Below are 19437 nucleotides of genomic sequence, written 5' to 3' on the forward strand. Positions count from 1 at the left end.
CATTTATTTCGAGTCACAAGTGCCTTTTAAGGGTTTCTAATGATAGTTCGCAGTGTTTTACGTGTCTTCCATGCTTGAGTTGAGTGAAGTACGGTGATGTAGAGGGTGTTTATGACTTGAATGGGAGGGCCAAAATACGCTAAAATTTTTACCTCCGCTATCTGTGATTTTTTATTTGAGGTTGTAGCGAAGTGTTTGTGTTTTCAAAAGATGGTTTATCATGAGAAAAGTGTGCAAGGCTCCTGAGAAGTTAAAGATGTGGACTTTAAGAATGATATGTAGTCCTGTTAATATTGTAAACAACGTCATTTTTAAATATTATTTTTTCTAATAGGGCGAGTTGCCAGGTTTTGATATATCGAAATGATAGTCATAATTTTTGAAAAACGTTATCGATTCAGTTGAATGAAATTGGTGGGCTTTGAAATTGTGTTTAAGCAAGTCGAAGTTCTAATACTTTATTTAGTATATTTTTGAGCTATTTTTATTATTCCTTTTCTCGGCAATGTTTTTGTATTTTAGAAGTTAGTTTCGATTGATAACGAGTCAGAATTTTTATAACATTCGTGTCCAGCTGCCTTTTTGGGAATCCTCATTTTCAAAATGATTTGCGTAACGAATATATGTGACGTCATCAAGGAGGTTGACCCCACCCCGGCTGGACCCAGGCCGATACCTGGCTCCAGGCCCGAGGGTGTGGGGTGTGTGTGTGTGTGTGTGTGTGTGTGTGTGACAGTGTGTGTGTGTGTGTGTGTGTGTGTGTGTGTGTGTGTGTGTGTGTGTGTGTGTTGCCTTATCTTTCGTTATGAGGAGCCCACCAGCTGGAACCACTGACACCCAGCTCCCAGCTGGAGGGTGTTGGAGGGGAAGGTGGCTGTGTGTGTGTGTGTGTGTGTGTGTGTGTGTGTGTGTGTGTGTGTGTGTGTGTGTGTGTGTAATTCACGTGTGTGTGTGTGTGTGTGTGTGTGTGTGTGTGTGTGTGTGTGTGTGTATGGTCGTGTGTGGTAGTCACCCAGCCAGCCTTCCCATTACGGAGCAAGCTCAGAGCTCATAGAGCGATCTTCGGATAGGACTGAGACTGTGTGTGTGTGTGTGTGTGTGTGTGTGTGTGTGTGTTGCCTTATCTTTCGTTATGGGGGAGCCCACCAGCTGGAACCACTGACACCCAGCTCCCAGCTGGAGGGTGTTGGAGGAGGTGGCTGTGTGTGTGTGTGTGTTTCTTTCATGGTGTGTGTGTGTGTGTGTGTGTGTGTGTGTGTGTGTGTGTGTGTGTGTGTGTGTGTGTGTGTGTGTGATTCACTATGGTCGCCCGGTAGTCACCCAGCCAGCCTTCCCCATTACGGAACAAGCTCAGAGCACATAGACAGATCTTCGGATAGGACTCAGACTGTGTGTGTGTGTGTGTGTGTGTGTGTGTGTGTGTGTGTGTGTGTGTGTGTGTGTCGTTATTTCACCGTTCTGTATACGTTTCATCTCTGGCGTCCTCTTTATTATCCTAGTCTGTCAACACAAACTGCAAGTAATAGCGTATAGCGAAATGTGTCCTATTCTTAGCGCTTATTGAGCAAGGGGAAGCTATGATATGTAGGAAACACAGCCCGGAGCAAAGCAAGGTGCCTCTATCGCCTCGCCTCGCCCCGCCGTGTTAACCCCTGCAGTAACATGACGTGTTTTCATATTTATTCTGGCTATTACTCAATGATTTTATACAGCTTCACAAACTTATGTGAGGATTAAAATAGTGAAAACTGGCCATTAATCTCTGACACCGTAGACCCTTCTTATTGTAAGCAAAATCATCTAATCACACACAAACTATCGTAAAAATGCCACTTAAGGGATTAGACTCGACTCACTCAGACGCCCATAACTGAGTGCATGGCGGTAATTCAGTGCTGGAGATCTTAATGACAACAGTGCCCACAGAGATAGATTGAGAGTTTATGGATGACAACAGTAACAACACAGCGCCTTGTTTTCACCAGACATGTTTCCACTTTCCATCGTCGTTCGTGGAGTGGCTGGCGAGAACAAATCAAGGTTCCTCGCAATTCTTTTACCTTGATTTTTGGGTTTGATTAGGCGATTTTATTGACATTAGTAAGATATCATTAATACAAGGTCACACACACACACACACACGTCAGTTCAGCTGGTAGCAGTCACCATACCAAACCACAGCACGCCACCACCACCACAACATTACACACCACACGATCAAGATAACTACTCACCATAATATACCACACAACACTACACCACACCACACCACACCACCACTCGCCATAACATACCACACAACAGTACACTACACCACATCACATCACCACCATCACCACTACCACCACACCAACACCACTACCATCATACACCATACTGCACCTCACCACCATCACACCACACCACTACTACCACCACCATCATCGCCACACCGCACAACACAACACAGCATAACATAACACCACCGCTACCATCACGACATCATACCACACCACACCACCACCACCACCGCTATCATCACGACACCATACCACACCACACCACCACCACTACCATTACCACAAAACACACCAGACCACATCACTCCCATCACACACACCACCACACCACTGCCACCACCCGCACAAGCAAGCACCACCTGGCTCCTGGCCCGCTCCCCACCCCTCCCAACCCCGCCGCCTCCCGCTACTAAGGAAATTATTTTTTTAAACGTACAGTATTCTTTGATTTTTCTCGGGTTTTGCATGTTTCTAGGTGTTTTCTGGACTCTGGAAGTAGAAGGAGATGGAGGAGGTGAAGGTGGGAGGGAGACGGAGTGTGGGAGTGAGGGCAGGGGAGGTGGAGTCACCAAACGTGTCAAAAAAAAAAAAAAAAGGCGTAAGGGTTAAAATATTTCTTCTTTATTAATGGAGTTGGCATTGTTCTGGTATCTGAATTGTTATTAGCAAAGGAAAGCAAGTTTCAAGCCACAATAGAATCGAGTCTAGTTGTGTTTTTAGTTTAGCGAAAAAATAACACTAAAGTCACTGCATATAATATAACTTTTTTTTAATTAGCACGCCTAGGATTGTTTTGATGCTTGATATAACACTTAAAAGATATGAAAAACATGACCCAAGTAACAATATTCCTTAAAAATTTAGTCTAACTATTCATATTTTCAAATTCTGAATTTTTAACGGTTTTAGAATGGAAAACAAAAATCTTTATGCGACAAGGAATCTGTGTTTTCTTTATTTGGCTGGAAAGCGAAAATTTTTCGTATTCAGGGAATGCAATATAATGTAGTTTGGCTGTGCTTTCCATCTCGACATTTTGATGTGTTTAGGCGCCATTGTTTTTAATGACCCACCTTTCGTTGGACCGCGCAAAGTAAATAAACCACCCGGTAAGGATATTATATTTTGGCTGTTAGTTAAATTATTTATCCCTTCTAAAAGTGTAGTGTATATCAGTCTGGGAGCCTTTTTTATTGTGGCGATTTTTAAAATGAGTTACGTACGTAAATATTGTGCCACTGGGGCACGTCAGCTGTACCTTCCCCCGAGGTTAGTCCACCAATGTTTGCCTGCACGCCTCTTGTGTTTCCAGATCCAGAGAGTGAAGCAAAGCCAGAATGAACCACTAAAGTAGATAAATAGCTATTACTGTGTTAAATAAGGTGATGGTTATGTATACCCCCCTTTCAGACCGACCGGCTTCCACCATGAGCTGGACCCAGACCCCATCCCACCCACCCCCATCCGCCCCTGTGTTAACTCGTCAGCATTTCTTTCAATTCTAAGTTTTTCTTGCTGTTGCCCACCTGAAATGCATGAAGTGTAGTGATAGGAGGAAGAAATGAGGAACGGAAGTGTGTGAGGGAGTGTATTATTATTATTATTATTATTATTATTATTATTATTATTATTAGTAGTAGTAGTAGTAGTAGTAACAGCAGGAGCACCAGGAGCAGTGTTGTGTGTGTGTGTGTGTGTGTGTGTGTGTGTTGCTCAATCTAACAGTACTCTCTCTCTCTCTCTCTCTCTCTCTCTCTCTCTCTCTCTCTCTCTCTCTCTGCAATACTGTGGTCTCTCATCTCGACTGTTTTCCAAGGCCACACAGATGACTAACTGCATGAATTTCCAAGAGTGTTTTTCCTATTAATAATGCAGGAGTGTTGTTAAGCTGTCAGTAAAACCTTTAAACACCCTTACAAATGCTTTGCTCTCTCACCAAGACTGTTTTGCAAGGCCACAGAGATATAGTGTGTGTGTGTGTGTGTGTGTAATTCACTGTTTGATTCACTGTTTGATCTGCTGCAGTCTCTGACAAGACAGCCACACGTTACCCTACGGAACGAGCTCAGAGCTCATTATTTCCGATCTTGGGATAGGCCTGAGACCAGGCACACACCACACACCGGGACAACAAGGTCACAACTCCTCGATTTACATCCTGTACCTACTCACTGCTAGGTGAACAGGGGCTACACGTGAAAGGAGACACACCCAAATATCTCCACCCGGCCGGGGAATCGAACCCCGGTCATCTGGCTTGTGAAGCCAGCGCTCTAACCACTGAGCTACCGGGCCGTGTGTGTGTGTGTGTGTGTGTGTGTGTGTGTGTGTGTGTATGTAAGACACACGGGAGGGAGAGGATTTACAGCTTTAAGTAAAGGTAAGAAAATAATTGTGGTCCATTTAATTAGGTATATTTTAGAAGTTGGTACATGTTAAGATTTGGTACGTTTTCCTCATCTGATCTGGTAGGATTAGCAAAAGCAGTCTGGCAACCCTGCTCCATAGCTTTGCAAATTAGTGGCAAGAGGAAAGCACTTTAGAATAAGAGCTTGAATTCTTGGCGTGTGACTGGATTAAAGAACATTGTGCATCCAGTGATTGTGCTGGTTAACCTTATGTAATATTAAAAATGCTATGTGTGATTTGTGATATGGACTCGAAGATATTAAAATGATTCAACATGCTTTATAGTTTTGACTGGGAAGGAGCATGTTAAGAGAATAGGCCAACAGTAGGGTTGCCTTGCCAAGGAAATGACTATAAACAAGAGGAAGCATCTGTCAAGATGGACTGTGACCTCTGAAGGGATGCATGTCAGGCCATCACTTTCCAGCATCAGCAGGTATATATATATATATATATATATATATATATATATATATATATATATATATATATATATATATATATATATATACATGAACTTATGGTAATTATTTATAATACATCTGCATTATTCCACCCCAAACATACATGCATACATACATTGATATTCACTCCACCCCTGCAAAAAAAAAAAAAAAAAATCTTGACAAAGCTGGATTTTCTTGGATTTCTCTAGATTTTTACACCTCTGTAGAAATTTCCTTTCTAAAACTAATTTCCTGCTAAAAGACATTGCGAGCAGCAACAAGGAGATTGCCATGCTCATCAACAACACTTAGTTGCCCAGAGTTAGTTTCCATAGTTATTAACATTATCTGCAGATCTCTGACTTATTCATTTTTTTTTTTTTTTTTTTAATCTCAAGGTGCAATCTATTTGTACAGTTTGTTGACTCGAGATTTGTTTGCAGGTTCAGTGGCCTCCTGACCTTTGTCCTGCCCTGATGCCTGCCAGGATGCCCATGGATAAGATGAGTTCTGAGTCTTCTCAATTTTTGTGAGTATTGTAGGGTTGTAGTGGCATGATATAGTGTGTTGTTATTGTTGTCACTGTCATCATCAAGGTGTAGTAGACCTTGTCACTCACTCCATATATGTTAGAAGCTCAAATCAATAATATTGTGATGGCATTTAAGCCTGAATGGTGAAAAGCAAAAAGTTAGCAAAAGAATTTAAAAAACTGAAGGATTTGGTGCATAGTGTTGATAACGGGTAATCAACTCCATGAAGGCCCAAAGTTGCTCTCTAGTCCCAGACCAGGGAAGGCTTGGATAACTGAAGGTCACCCATGATCTAATGCTCCGAGTGAACAGAGTGGCCCAACAATCTGTCTTTCGCAGGAAATAATGTGGGTTTTAATTTTTTTATTGTCCTAAATTTCTCTCTCTCTCTCTCTCTCTCTCTCTCTCTCTCTCTCTCTCTCTCTCTCTCTCTCTCTCTCTCTCTCTCTCTCTCTCTCTCTCTCTCTCTCTCTCTCTCTCTCTCTCTCTCTCTCTCTCTGTTTGTCTAGCTGCACCTTTTCCATCTAACAATGGTGTGTGTTTGTGTGTTTGTGTGTGTGTGCGTGTATGTGTGCGTGTGTGTATTATGTTGTGGCCTATAGCGACTGTAGGTGTACTTGAAGTGTATGGGAAACACTGTTCGTCTTTCACCTATTAGTGGTGCAGGCAATTTTATTTATAGTGCTACCCATAATAGGGCCCATATCACTACCCAAGCACATCTTTGGTGTAACCACCTAAAACCTGGGTGTCTTGATGACCTGTAGGTAACTTTAAAACACTTGACAAATGGCTAAGTATCAAGGTGTGTGCGTGCGTGCGTGCGTGTGTGTGCGTGCGTGTGTGCGTGTGTGTGTGTGTGTGTGTGTGTGTGTGTGTGTGTGTGTGTGTGTGTGTGTGTGTGTGTGTGTAATTCACCTCGGTCATCTGCTGGTCACCCAGCCAGTCTTCCCCATTACGGAGCGAGCTCAGAGCTCATAGACCGATCTTCAGGTAGGACTGAGACCACATCAACACACTTCACATGCTGGGAAAGCGAGGCCACAACCCCTCGAGTTATATCCCGTACCTATTTACTGCTAGGTGAACACACCCCACACATTAAGAGGCTTGCCCATTTGCCTCGCCGCCCTGGGACTCGAACCCGGCCCTCTCGATTGTGTGTGTGTTTTTTCCCATGCCCTCTCGACATTCTTCCATTCCACATACACAGATCTTCCCTATCCATTTTTCCATGCCAATCATCACTCTGTATATTGCTATCAGGTCTCCCCTTTCTCTTCTGTTTTCCAGGGTTGGAAGTTGCATTCTTTTCAGTCTGTCTTCATAAGTCAAATCTCTTAAGTCAGGCACCATTTTCGTTGCAGCCCTCTGTACTTTCTCTAGTTTCCTTATGTGTTTCTTTAAGTTCGAGCCCACTGTATTGTTGCATATTCAAGCCTCGGTCTTATCATTGCAGTAATTATTTTCTTCATCATTTCTTCATCTAGATATACGAACGCCACTCTTATGTTCCTCAATAAGTTCAATACTTCTCCAATTATTTTGTTTATATGTCTCTCTGGCGATAGGTCATTGGTAATTGTCACCCCAAGGTCTTTTTCTTCATGACTGGTTTTATGTCTTCATTTCCTATCTTGTACATACTCCTGATTCTTCTTTCACTCTTTGTGTGTGTGTGTGTGTTTATCCAGATATATTCCATCAGTGTGTTATTCACCATGGTCACCTGCTGGTCACCCAGGTAGCCTTTCCCCTATGAAAAGAGCTCAGAGCTCATACTGACTGATCTTTGGGTAGGACTGAGACCACACTTCTCACCAGGACAGTTAGGCCACAACCCTTTGAGTTACATTATGTACCTATTTAATGTTAGGTGAACAGAAGCTACACATTGAGGCTAACCCATTTGCCTCATGGCTCTTGGGATCTAAACCCAGGCCCTCCTAGTTGTGAGCTAAGTGTGCTAATCACTACACTACATGGTATGTGTGTGTGCGTGTGTGTGTTTATCTAGATCAGTGGTTCTTAACCTGGGGTACCTATAGCCCCAAGGGGTACAAAACCGTAAACCTAGGGGTACGAGACATGGTAGCCAGTGCAATGGGACCGTATATTTACCATGAGAAAGCAAAACATGTTTTGACATTTGAAATAAAAAAAAAAGTGCCTTTGTTCAGCAATTGAAAAATTTAATAATTTATCAGCAAGGTTTTTATCACTAATCCTTTTTCATATGTTTGTGTAGTATTTATATTGGAGGGGGTACGTGAAATTTTTCTCAGATATCAAGGGGTGTGGGCACTGAAAAAGGTTAAGAACCACTGATCTAGATGTATATTACAGAGTTTGGGTGGGGCTCATATTGACCTGTCTCCTTTTATTCCTTTATCCAACTTTTCCTTAAATGTTTACACATTTTTTGCTGTTGCAATCTCTTCACTCAAGCTGTTTCAGATTTCCACTATTTTATGTAGAAAACTGAACTCTTAAATGTTCCTCTTGGGGTGTCCTCTCATCTGCCTATCTCCATCTTCGTAGCTGTCCCTTGATTTTTTCTATTTACTTGATATTCTTGTGCATATGTGGAGACAACATCATTGCTGCATATTCAAATCTGGGTCTTATTATAGTGGTTATGATTTTTTGTCTACTTTCATCCATGTAATTAAATGCCACCCTCATATTTCTTTGTGTCATATGTTGAAACAAATAACATGTTTGTGTCTTTCTTAGGTCAGGGTGTCTTGTATAACCACTCCCGGGTCATTCTCTTCCCTCCTCTTCATTGTAATATCTTCTTCCATTTTGTATTCCCTTGTAGGTGTTTTGTTACTTTTACCCATTTCCATTACATGGCATTTCCTAGTATTAAATTCTGATTTCCACTTTTGGCTCCATTCCCAGATCCTGAGAATATCTTTCTGCAATTCCATACAGTTCTTGATGTTCCTTATTACTCTCAAAAATTTTGCATTGTCTGTAAACAAACTTATATAATTACTCAAATCCTCTTGTATATCATTGATATACACAATTTTGTGTGTATTTACCTAGTTGTAGTTTTACAGGGCCTGGGCTTTATGCTCGTGTGGCCCTGTCTTCATATCTACACTTATCCAATTTCTCTTTACAACTATGCACACTCATTGCTGACACCACTTCCTCACTCAAACTGTTCCATGTCTCAACACATCTTTGCAGGAAACTATATTTTTTAACATCTCTCAAACATCTTCCCTTCCTCAGTTATTTACTATGCGATCTTGTGCTTCTAATGTCATATTCTTCGCTCAGGATTAGTTTCTTGTTATCCACTTGATCCATTCCATTAATCAATTTATAAACTTATCAGATCCCCTCTCTCTCTTCTCTGTTCCAGGGTTGGCAGATCCATAGCTTTTATTGTGTGTGTGTGTGTTATATACTGCCAGAGAGAGAGAGAGAGAGAGAGAGAGAGAGAGAGAGAGAGAGAGAGAGAGAGAGAGAGAGAGAGAGAGAGAGAGAGAGAGAGAGAGAGAGAGAGAGAGAGAGAGAGAGAGAGAGAGAGAGAGAGAGAGAGAGAGAGAGAGAGAGAGAGAGAGAGAGAGAGAGAGAGAGAGAGAGAGAGAGAGAGAGAGACAGACAGACAGACAGACAGACAGACAGACAGACAGACAGACAGACAGACAGACAGACAGACAGACAGACAGACAGACAGACAGACAGACAGACAGACAGACAGACAGACAGACAGACAGACAGACAGACAGACAGACAGACAGACAGACAGACAGACAGACAGACAGACAGACAGACAGACAGACAGACAGACAGACAGACAGACAGACAGACAGACAGACAGACAGACAGACAGACAGACAGACAGACAGACAGACAGACAGACAGACAGACAGACAGACAGACAGACAGACAGACAGACAGACAGACAGACAGACAGACAGACAGACAGACAGACAGACAGACAGACAGACAGACAGACAGACAGACAGACAGACAGACAGACAGACAGACAGACAGACAGACAGACAGACAGACAGACAGACAGACAGACAGACAGACAGACAGACAGACAGACAGACAGACAGACAGACAGACAGACAGACAGACAGACAGACAGACAGACAGACAGACAGACAGACAGACAGACAGACAGACAGACAGACAGACAGACAGACAGACAGACAGACAGACAGACAGACAGACAGACAGACAGACAGACAGACAGACAGACAGACAGACAGACAGACAGACAGACAGACAGACAGACAGACAGACAGACAGACAGACAGACAGACAGACAGACAGACAGACAGACAGACAGACAGACAGACAGACAGACAGACAGAGACAGACAGACAGACAGACAGACAGACAGACAGACAGACAGACAGACAGACAGACAGACAGACAGACAGACAGACAGACAGACAGACAGACAGACAGACAGACAGACAGACAGACAGACAGACAGACAGACAGACAGACAGACAGACAGACAGACAGACAGACAGACAGACAGACAGACAGACAGACAGACAGACAGACAGACAGACAGACAGACAGACAGACAGACAGACAGACAGACAGACAGACAGACAGACAGACAGACAGACAGACAGACAGACAGACAGACAGACAAGGAAAGCTGCTCAATGAAGTTGGGAGCTGGCTGTACAGTATGATTTTCCCTTCTCTTGTGTTGTCAGTGTTAACCTCCATCTGTAGCCGACATCTTTGTAATCCTTGACTTTGTACCTCCTTTCTTATCAGCCAAAGGATTTGTGTTACTGCTGAGAATCTGGATAGATTTAATATTTGTTGTATCAGCTAGTGAAATTACAGACATTTTTAAAGTGCATGGCTATTGCCTGTAGACTATGGAAATTTGAGTATTTTCTGTTGACGTAAAGGAATACTGGTCTGCTAATAGTGTACAAAGCAGAATTCTTCCATTTATGCAAAATTTATTATTCAGAGAAAAGAGTTTCCCTATCATTAGCCCTTTTTTTTTATTGCAGTTTGTGAGGACTTTAGAAGAGGATGAGCATTGAGTAGCAGCAGCAGCAGCTAGTGAAGGAGCACAAAGGATTATGTGTTGCAAAAATCCTCACTAGTACAGGTATTCTCACTGTTCCCTGTGCAGAGTGGCTTGGATGCTGCATTCCTTGGACGCTTGCTACTTATTGCTGGCGAAGAAGCTTTGGCATCATTTGGTTGTAAACTGTCTTCCTGGAGTGTTTGATGTTAAGAAGACACCAAAGAAGACTGACTGTTGCTGCTGCTCAGAAGACACAAGAGATGATGATCTGGTATTCTTGTTGTATGGTATGTATGATAGCAGGTTTCCTTGTACAAGTATGCTAGGAACAAGTTTTTAAGTAAGACATCAGTATCACTTATCCCTTTTTAAGAGGAAATTTTATTTGTAGTTTTTATTCGTCTTAAAAGTTTATTTGGAAGTAGGTGAGGGGGGCAATGAAGACACTATTAATACTTGCCAGACATTTATTTTAGGGACAGTTTTAGTTTCCTAAGACTTAATATAAATATATGAAACATATGTTTTCATATCTATGTATGTTCTCAAAGGAAGGCGCTGGGATGAGATCAAATGTCACCTGGTTGGAGCACTGAACGGAAAATAAGTCTTGCGTGCACACACACACATTCACACGGAATGAGATAAACTGGCATTATTAACACACTTTCACATCTCACCCTTGCCTTGCACAACCATACTTTTTCTACATTCTTCATGAATACAGCCACACCCTCCTACAACCTGGGCCTCTTCTAACTTATTAAGTTAATTATTTGAGTCCCAGTGTTGTGCAGGTATGGTGCAGTTCACCCTGAGTCCCTCACACTCCGGAGACACTCACTCAACCTCTCCCAACACCAGGTCCTCCTCATCCACATGCTCGGGACGAAGCTGACGTCTCCTGCCCTTATCTGCATCACCATGGCACTGACTGTATGTAGTCAGCCCAGACTGGTGACAAGGCCCAGTGCCATCTCCTCCTCCTCCAGCCTGCATGAGCTGGAACATCACATTTATATTACAAATCCAGGAGCAACAATGTAGCAACAATGTAAGTATATGTAACATTCAGCTTACTGCTGATACCTCAGAATAGAAACATTTCAACTTGCATTTATTCATCAGAAATGTAGATATAGATAGCTTGTCACATTATCTCTCACCTCTCTGGTGGATATCATAATGGTGTGGTAGAGGTGATGTTCCAAGGGGTCTTCAAACCTCCCGGACACCGCCAGGGTTGGTCACGAGCTATGAAGTAGAGAAGACCATGCAAGCCGAGTGCGATTTTAGGAATGTGTACTTTATATTATAATGTAGGCTTAATAATTATATTAATAATGTAGGCTAACTATAAGTACTTACATGATGCACTCTGTCTGTCTCTGTCTTGCTCCCTTTCTCCCCCTTTGTCTGTCTCTGTCTTGCTCCCCTCTCCCTTTCCTCTGTCTTTCTCCCTCTCTTCCCCTTTAAACTATCCACTTATGAGGTCATGCTACATACCTCCACCATGCTGGATCACATCAGGGTTCCTTTCATCCCCGTCCCTGAACAAGACTGGAGGTGGAGGAAGAGCATCATGCAAAGTGGTGGGCGGAAGTGCTTTGGGATGCAGTGTAGGTGGTGGTGTCTTGGGGTGAAGAGGTGCACTGGTAGACTCATCGTGCACACCTGCTGGCTCTCTTGACTCGTCTCTTCCACACTGTTGCCTTGCCCTTCTGCTAAGTCGTACCCTCACCACCACACACACCATGATCAGCACCACCAACAGTCCGCCCACCACCCCAGCAATGACAGAGATGATGGGTGTAAGGTTAATGTCGCTGGATGATTGGCCCTTGGTTGGTGAGGGCTTGACGGCAGCTGTGGAGGAGGAACTATGAGGAAGTGTTGCTTTGTGAAGTTGCATCAATTGTGAAACCAGAAGGAAAATTGAGTAGAGACTTGGAGGAAGAACAATGATGAATAATGAAATGCTGCTTTGTTAAGCTACATCAATGACAACCTGAAGCAAATATGACGAGATATAGAGAGGGTTGGAGGAAAGGTACTGCAGGAAGAATGATGTAGAAATAAATGCTGCTTTATGAAGTTGGATCAGTGACAACTAGAATGAAAATGACACTATAAAGATGGAATCTCCAGAGGGAATTAAAGAAAAGATAACACATGAGACTGAGACTGTGTAAGTCATTAAGAATCTAAGAAAAAATTTTGTGTTTAAGGGAACGGAGAGAGAAAGGCGACTGGAGAGAAACTCTGGTAACGAAGTAACGTGAGAAGATTGAAGGGTGAGTTGCCAGGAAGGATGCAACGTGGAGGCGAAAATGGAGGAGACAAAAGGCTTTAGGAGAAACAAGGAAAATGGAGAAATAAGGAAAATAAGATAATTTCATCATTAAGTTAAAAGTAAAATTAGAGAAACTAAAACCAAAATAATTTTCATGAGTGCATATTATATCATTAAAGTGAAACAGAACGCCTTATCATGGATCAGCAAGATATAGATAATTATTATTGTTTTCTCAAATTTGATACTATACATAGTGTACTGTGTGTCCTTTTAACATTATGGAAAAAAACTGCGCCTAATAAATTTATAATTCATCATGAATCAGCAAGAAATAAATAATTATATAATTGTTCTCAAATCAAATTTCTGTATCATAAAAATTAACTTGATCAGAAACATCATGTCCTTTAATATTATGGAGAAAACTGCAACTAATTACATTTACAAGTCAGAAAAAATGGATCTTGAAGACAATATTACTCAAGGAGAAAATAAAATAAAACTTGCATTTACTACTTTTGAGATCTCCCATTCTTTAATACCCACCAGCAGCCACCCACTGCCTCACCTGTGCGCTTCTCAGCCACATCTTTGATTGTGTACACCTGCAGGTTCACCGTTTCACTCTTCCCCTTGGCGTTGGTAGAGAAGACATCACCACGCAAGGTGAGACCCGATGGGAGCAAAGGAACTGAGAATGATGGGACCTGTGGAGGCAAGAGCAACAGTGAATATTTGGAGAAAGGAGAGTGAGGGAGGTGACAACAAATGAGGATGAGGATGAGGGTGAGTGAATGGAGGAGGGCTGCCATGGTACAGTGGAACCAAGTGCACCACTCAATGGGGACAAGGGGTCTCCAAGTGTAAGAAGGGCGTCCTTACTCAAGGCAATGGTTCCCTAAAGGATGGGCTTACAGATGGAAATTAGCCTGTAAATTCCCATGAAAAGCCCATATTGTGTAAAAAAGTGAGGGAGTTAGTGAAGGAAGAACCAAGCAAAAAATATACAAGATGGCAAATATATGCATCTCTCTCCCTATGGCTACATCCTTCATCACTACCTTCACAGAACTGTATAAAACCAACATCTTAACTAATACATTTTCTTTCCCTACACATGAACTTCTGAATCTGTTTGACAAAGTTTTTCAAATATGCCATGCCAACACTAAAAGCTTCACCTCACCACCACCACCTTACATAATCTGGGGCAGCTTTTCCTGTTTCCTTTCTATTTTTTTTTCTTTACAGAGAAGAAAAAGCAGCTCTCTCTCTCTCTCTCTCTCTCTCTCTCTCTCTCTCTCTCTCTCTCTCTCTCTCTCTCTCTCGCAGGGGATGCTGTTGTCTCTACATACCCTGTTAGTGGCATTGGCAATCAAGGTTTCCGAGTGTGGGTCTCGCAGCTCCAGGATGAAAGTTTGAGGCAGTCCCCCATCGAATCCTGCCACACAGCGCACATGAACCACAGACACGGACAGGTTGAAGGAGGAACAGTTGTGTACAGGGTCTGGGCGTCCTGTGGGGGAGAAAAATATTAGGAAGCTGGAATAATAAAAAAAAAAAAAAAAAAAACTAAGCCACTCACTTATCCATTATAAAGGGAATAGCTGGTAAACTTGGAGGAAGTAGGGAACAGGCAGGGTGAATGGATAAGATTGCAGAAAAGTAGGCTCAAAATTTTCAACCCCTTAGTTTTCAGGGGAGAATGACTAAAGACTACAATAAACTAGAAGAAGAAGAATAGTTAGTCAGAAATATTGAAAAGTTGAACATTAAAGATTTCTAAACAATTACTTTGCCAAGTCATAGAAAACAAATAAAAGACAAAACAAATAAAAGACAAAATTCCTGAATTAAATAGAAAAATGGGAAGGAAAGGGAACAGTGGTTAAACCTGCCGCATCATTAGGTGGACAGAGCAAGGGTAGCAGTCTTGAACAGTGAAGCGGCCAGGACAGGGAGGCATTAAAAGCAAATCAAGTTAACTTAATAACTATATCATGAAGCATCCATTTACTTTTACTCATCCATTCACCATACCCACTCTTACTCATCTATCTACCCTCTTATCCACACAACCACTCCTCTCATCCACCTACTGACCAGCTCATGCAAACATACACCAACACACCTAGCTACACATCCATCCATTTATCCTCCCATCTATTCACTCAGCCTGTGTGTGAATGTGCGTGTGTAGGTCCATGGTCAGTGAATGGTTTGGTGAATGTGTTGATTGATGGTTATGATTGTGGGTTAGTGGCTTTAGTGGGCACATGGATGAATGAGTGAGTGGGCCTATAAGTTGATATGGCTGCCTGGATGGAAAAATAAATGTGAGCCAGTGGATAAATGGATGGAGTTATGACTTAGTGGGTGGAGCTGGTGGATGTGAGTGGGTGAATAGTTGAGTGGATGGTTCTATGTGACCCAAGTAAAATTACCACCCGCTTTGTTGTATGTAGGTGACAGTAAAAGTGGTGCAGAAAAGTTTCAGAATACAGCACAAAGCCTCACCAGCAGGAAACACGTGGAAGACGCAGGGCCGCCGCTGCAGCCCCACGGCATTTGATCCCCAGCAGAGCAGCGTGCCGTAGTCCAGTTCCGTGTTGGGTGTGTAGCTTACTGTGGAGCCTGAGGAGGTCACCTGGATGTGCTCCTGTAAAAGTGAGGTCACTGTCAGCATAAGATGATATTAGGGAAAATCAAAGGTTATTTCAAGATCAGGAAAACAAAAAGAAACCACGTGAGGAAGATTTTTATTTTTCACCTGTAGAAAATGTAGGAAAAATAGAACAAATTGTAAGATAAACTTGAAGAAATGTAAAAAGAAAACTGAAATAAATACCAGAAACAAAAGACAAGACTAATGAGTAACTGACAATAAGCACAGCACTGGTAACTATAGCCCTTTTATACGTATATCCTATGAAATAATGTGTTCAGTTGGGGGAGAACTTCGTAATTTCGAATGACAAATTCTACGTTTATGTATTAATACTACGATTTGAAGAATGGTGATAGTTTGGCCTATCATCTGACCTCACTGACATTTATTTTTTGTGTCCAGCTCTACAAAAGCGTTGGCCCATCTGATCGCCCATGTATCGCATATGTAAGTGAACAAGATGTTATGTATAAAGCATATAGGCCAATAAACTAGTATCAGTTAATTAATCCTCGCCCAGAATCAGAGAGAGAGAGAGAAGTGCACGAAAGTGGTTGAAGAGAAGAGGACTAAGGAAGAATAGATAAAAAGAAAATGAGGTTTTCAAATGCATTGAATCTCCGCGCGCGCACACAAAAAAGTGGAAGAATAAAATTAAGTTGGAAAAGTACGTAGGAAGAAATAAGTTACATAAGTACTTTGGGAAATAGAGTAAAATGTAAATATAATCTCTTTCAGCGTTAATGGAAACGCATGTGGGTACAGCTAGAGGCGCATCTTTGGGAGGAAATAAACGAACTAAAAGACGTTATTTTATGAGACTGGGTTACTTATCTGTAATTTCATCTGTTATGCTAGTGGCCCTGAATAGTAAATGATGTACTACTTTTACTACCACTACCACAACTACAACGATCACTACTACTATTTACTTGTTTTCTTTTCTCTAGGAGCGTGCTGGTATGAGAAGAGGAATAGGAGATGAAAAGAAAGACAAGGGAAGTCTTGACGGATGGATGGAAAAAAGAGGAGGATCGAGAAAAGTGAGATCATGTTATTTTATACAGCCATGTTTTACCGCTATCACCACCGAACTAGTACTGCTACTATTATAAGTCTGTCTACTCTAAAGTGGCTCCTGGATCTAGGTCTGAATGGTGTCCCAGGGAATGCGTGGTTGTCAGATCTTGAGGAAAATCGTAAGCTGTCCCTGTGATAAGTGTGTTGATCAAAACATAAAATCAGTCATATCATCAATAAGCTACACTGTATTTTGAACTCAGGAACCACTTTAAATTAGACAAACTTTACTAATACTAGACACACCTGCGGAATCTCGACACTCTCCCCGCTGTTGTTGAAAGTCCAGCGGTAGGAGAGCGGCCTCGGGTGAGCGTCCAAGTGACAAGGTATGTTGACCTGCTCCAGTCTGGCGGCCCCGTGGTAGGTCATGTGCGGGTCACGACACACAGGCGCATCTGAACGAGGACAGGAAAGTTTTGTGACGTGCTGGTGGTAGTAGTTGTCTCCTTCCGTCACTGTTTTCCTCTCGTTTGTTGCAAGTTTAGTTTTAATGTCTTTCTGCCCGTCTCGTCTCGTATTGTTTAATATTCTTTAAGTGTTGCAAGTCTTGGGCTCTGAAGGATGGAGTCTGCTGATGTTAAGTTACGGTTTTTTCCCCTGACATACTGTAGTGCAGAAGCGGATTATCGTGAACGTGGCTGTCTGGCTGAGTGGAGGCAAAGCAATGTGCGTGCGCACTCTATGAGGCGCGAAATACAATTCAAACAAGTTCTGCATACATCAAAATCCACAGTACTCCTTGTCTGGCATATAGATTGTTTTCAGCATTTATTGTGATCCTGTGTTTTGTCTGTCTCGAGCCGTCTTTACCTCTCGTCGTGCATGTCTTTAAAATATTTCTTATCTCCCTTCACACACGGACATGTACCCGAACACCCTCCCTGTGACACATGCACGAACCTGCTCTGCATTGCTAACTCTTCCTCCTCTATATTGCATTCCTCAACTGTCACCCTTTTATTCAGCCCTTCACACCCTCCCTGTGTCTCACCAGCTCTCATCCCTCGCGGCTGGTGACATTCAATCACTCACACGTCTTCTCCACACGTTCTCGTCACCTCAAGCCACCCTGGCACCCACACCTCCCACCAGTCACGGAATGGCATGCAGCTCCTGTTCCACCTGACTGACACCTGGTGGGTAATTAACGGGCGTCATCTCCATCATCTCAAGCGATTTTCATCCCGTCCCTTCCTCGTTCAAGTTTTTTCTCCACTTTTTTCCGATTTAATGCTAATGGGTATCACATCCCGTCAGCTGTCTCGTCCCAGGCTGCTAGTGTTTTTTTTTTGTTGCCTGCCTTAATTATCTCCTTGTTTACCTTCACTCCCTGTCCTTCGTGAGCCCGCATGCCAGCCAGGAAGACGCCATTTTAACGGAAGATAAATGGGATTATAATTAACGGGGCGTGAAGAGATGAAGAGCTTACGAATAAGGGCTTTTCTAAATGAGCGACTAAATAAAACTTCCCAACCGTGAAAATCGCCGGAAAGGAAAAGGTATTTTTTGTCCGGTTCGCCTCCACTTCCTCCTCCTTCATTTCACTTCATTATTCCAGCTAAGACTTCTGCCTCACATTGCAATGCACCACCTTGCAACGGAAACCGGGAAACACACCCCACCTTCTTCATACAAGTACACCTACACACTGACGCACCTATATCATATGAATAAAGCTACGCCAAATGGACTAAACAAGTGTTGACAGTGGCGCTGAGTAATTTCACAGAAGGCCTCGATAAACATGGTAACGGAAACAAGTCTACGCGAGAATAAGGCCTATATCTGAAACTCTTCTCTGCCGCATCTCCACTACATTCCAAAGACTCCAATAGTTGAAATTCCAAGGGTTTTCAAGGATAATTTTATAGCTCTAGTAACAGATTAATAAGTCTCCTACATTACTAATATGAAAAAACACTCTTGAAAACCCGGCTATTCATCTCTGTGGCCTTTAAAAATAGTCGTGGTGAGAGAGCAAAGCATTTCATAAAACGGATCTTAGTAACTCAACCCTGTATACGACATCCAGAAAACACACCAGTTGAATACTCACACTTAACTTTGAGGTGGATTGGGTTGGACTGGCCGTCACCCTCAATGTTGGAGGCGACACAGTAGTAATTCCCTGAGGCCGTTCTGGAGACACTTTGAAGGACGAGACTCTGGTTGCTGATAATGACACCCGCTGACACGTTATGGTGCAGCTCCGTGCCCTGAGGGAGAAAGGAAGGTATTGAAAGAGTAAACAAGAGGTGCGCGTGGAAGTGAGAATCTGAAGTGAAACTAGAAAGGACGAGAAAGGAAGTGACAGGACCTAGGAACGAATAAGGAGTACGAAAAGTGACAGGCTTACAGAATAGACATAAGGATCTGGAAATTAAGAAAATATATATACCAAAAAGAATTGTATGTGGTAGCGGCTGAGAGGAAGAGGAAGAAAAGTAAAAGGAGTAGGAGAAAGTGAAAGAAAGGAAATGAGGGAATTGAGAAAGATTGTTAAAGCAAGGAACTGAGGAAGAATGAGGAGAATGCGAGTGGGAGACAGAGGAAGAGTAAAAACGTAGGGAAGAAATATATATGAAAGAATAATTAGAGAAATGAAGAGAGAGAGAGAGAGAGAGAGAGAGAGAGAGAGAGAGAGAGAGAGAGAGAGAGAGAGAGAGAGAGAGAGAGAGAGAG

The 19437-nt window shown here is 42.5% G+C and overlaps 1 protein-coding gene and 1 long non-coding RNA gene across 3 annotated transcripts in view; one reads left to right on the top strand and one right to left on the bottom strand.

Annotated features, from left to right (window-relative positions):
- The window catches only part of LOC123506600, a 16444-nt gene extending 1977 nt beyond the window's left edge, over positions 1-14467 (top strand). Inside the window, exons 2-5 of one of the 2 annotated variants that reach the window (XR_006675471.1) lie at positions 5578-5663; positions 10689-10995; positions 11573-11762; positions 14337-14467. This is a non-coding gene — a long non-coding RNA (uncharacterized LOC123506600). Of the gene's footprint in view, positions 1-5577; positions 5664-10688; positions 10996-11572; positions 11763-14255; positions 14309-14336 lie in introns of those variants that run through there. The other variant, XR_006675472.1, reaches the window with a different exon arrangement.
- The window catches only part of LOC123506599 (nephrin-like), a 414125-nt gene continuing 405849 nt past the window's right edge, over positions 11162-19437 (bottom strand). The window contains exons 8-15 of the mRNA XM_045258841.1: positions 18812-18971; positions 16999-17150; positions 15522-15663; positions 14360-14520; positions 13573-13711; positions 12215-12574; positions 11875-11962; positions 11162-11710 (exon numbers count right to left, since the gene is read on the bottom strand). Coding sequence (XP_045114776.1) covers positions 11889-11962; positions 12215-12574; positions 13573-13711; positions 14360-14520; positions 15522-15663; positions 16999-17150; positions 18812-18971 — 1188 coding nt within the window. The 3' untranslated portion in view covers positions 11162-11710; positions 11875-11888. The remainder of the gene's footprint in view (positions 11711-11874; positions 11963-12214; positions 12575-13572; positions 13712-14359; positions 14521-15521; positions 15664-16998; positions 17151-18811; positions 18972-19437) is intronic.

Source organism: Portunus trituberculatus, chromosome 20, assembly GCF_017591435.1.
Source record: "Portunus trituberculatus isolate SZX2019 chromosome 20, ASM1759143v1, whole genome shotgun sequence".
Lineage (NCBI taxonomy): Eukaryota > Metazoa > Arthropoda > Malacostraca > Decapoda > Portunidae > Portunus > Portunus trituberculatus.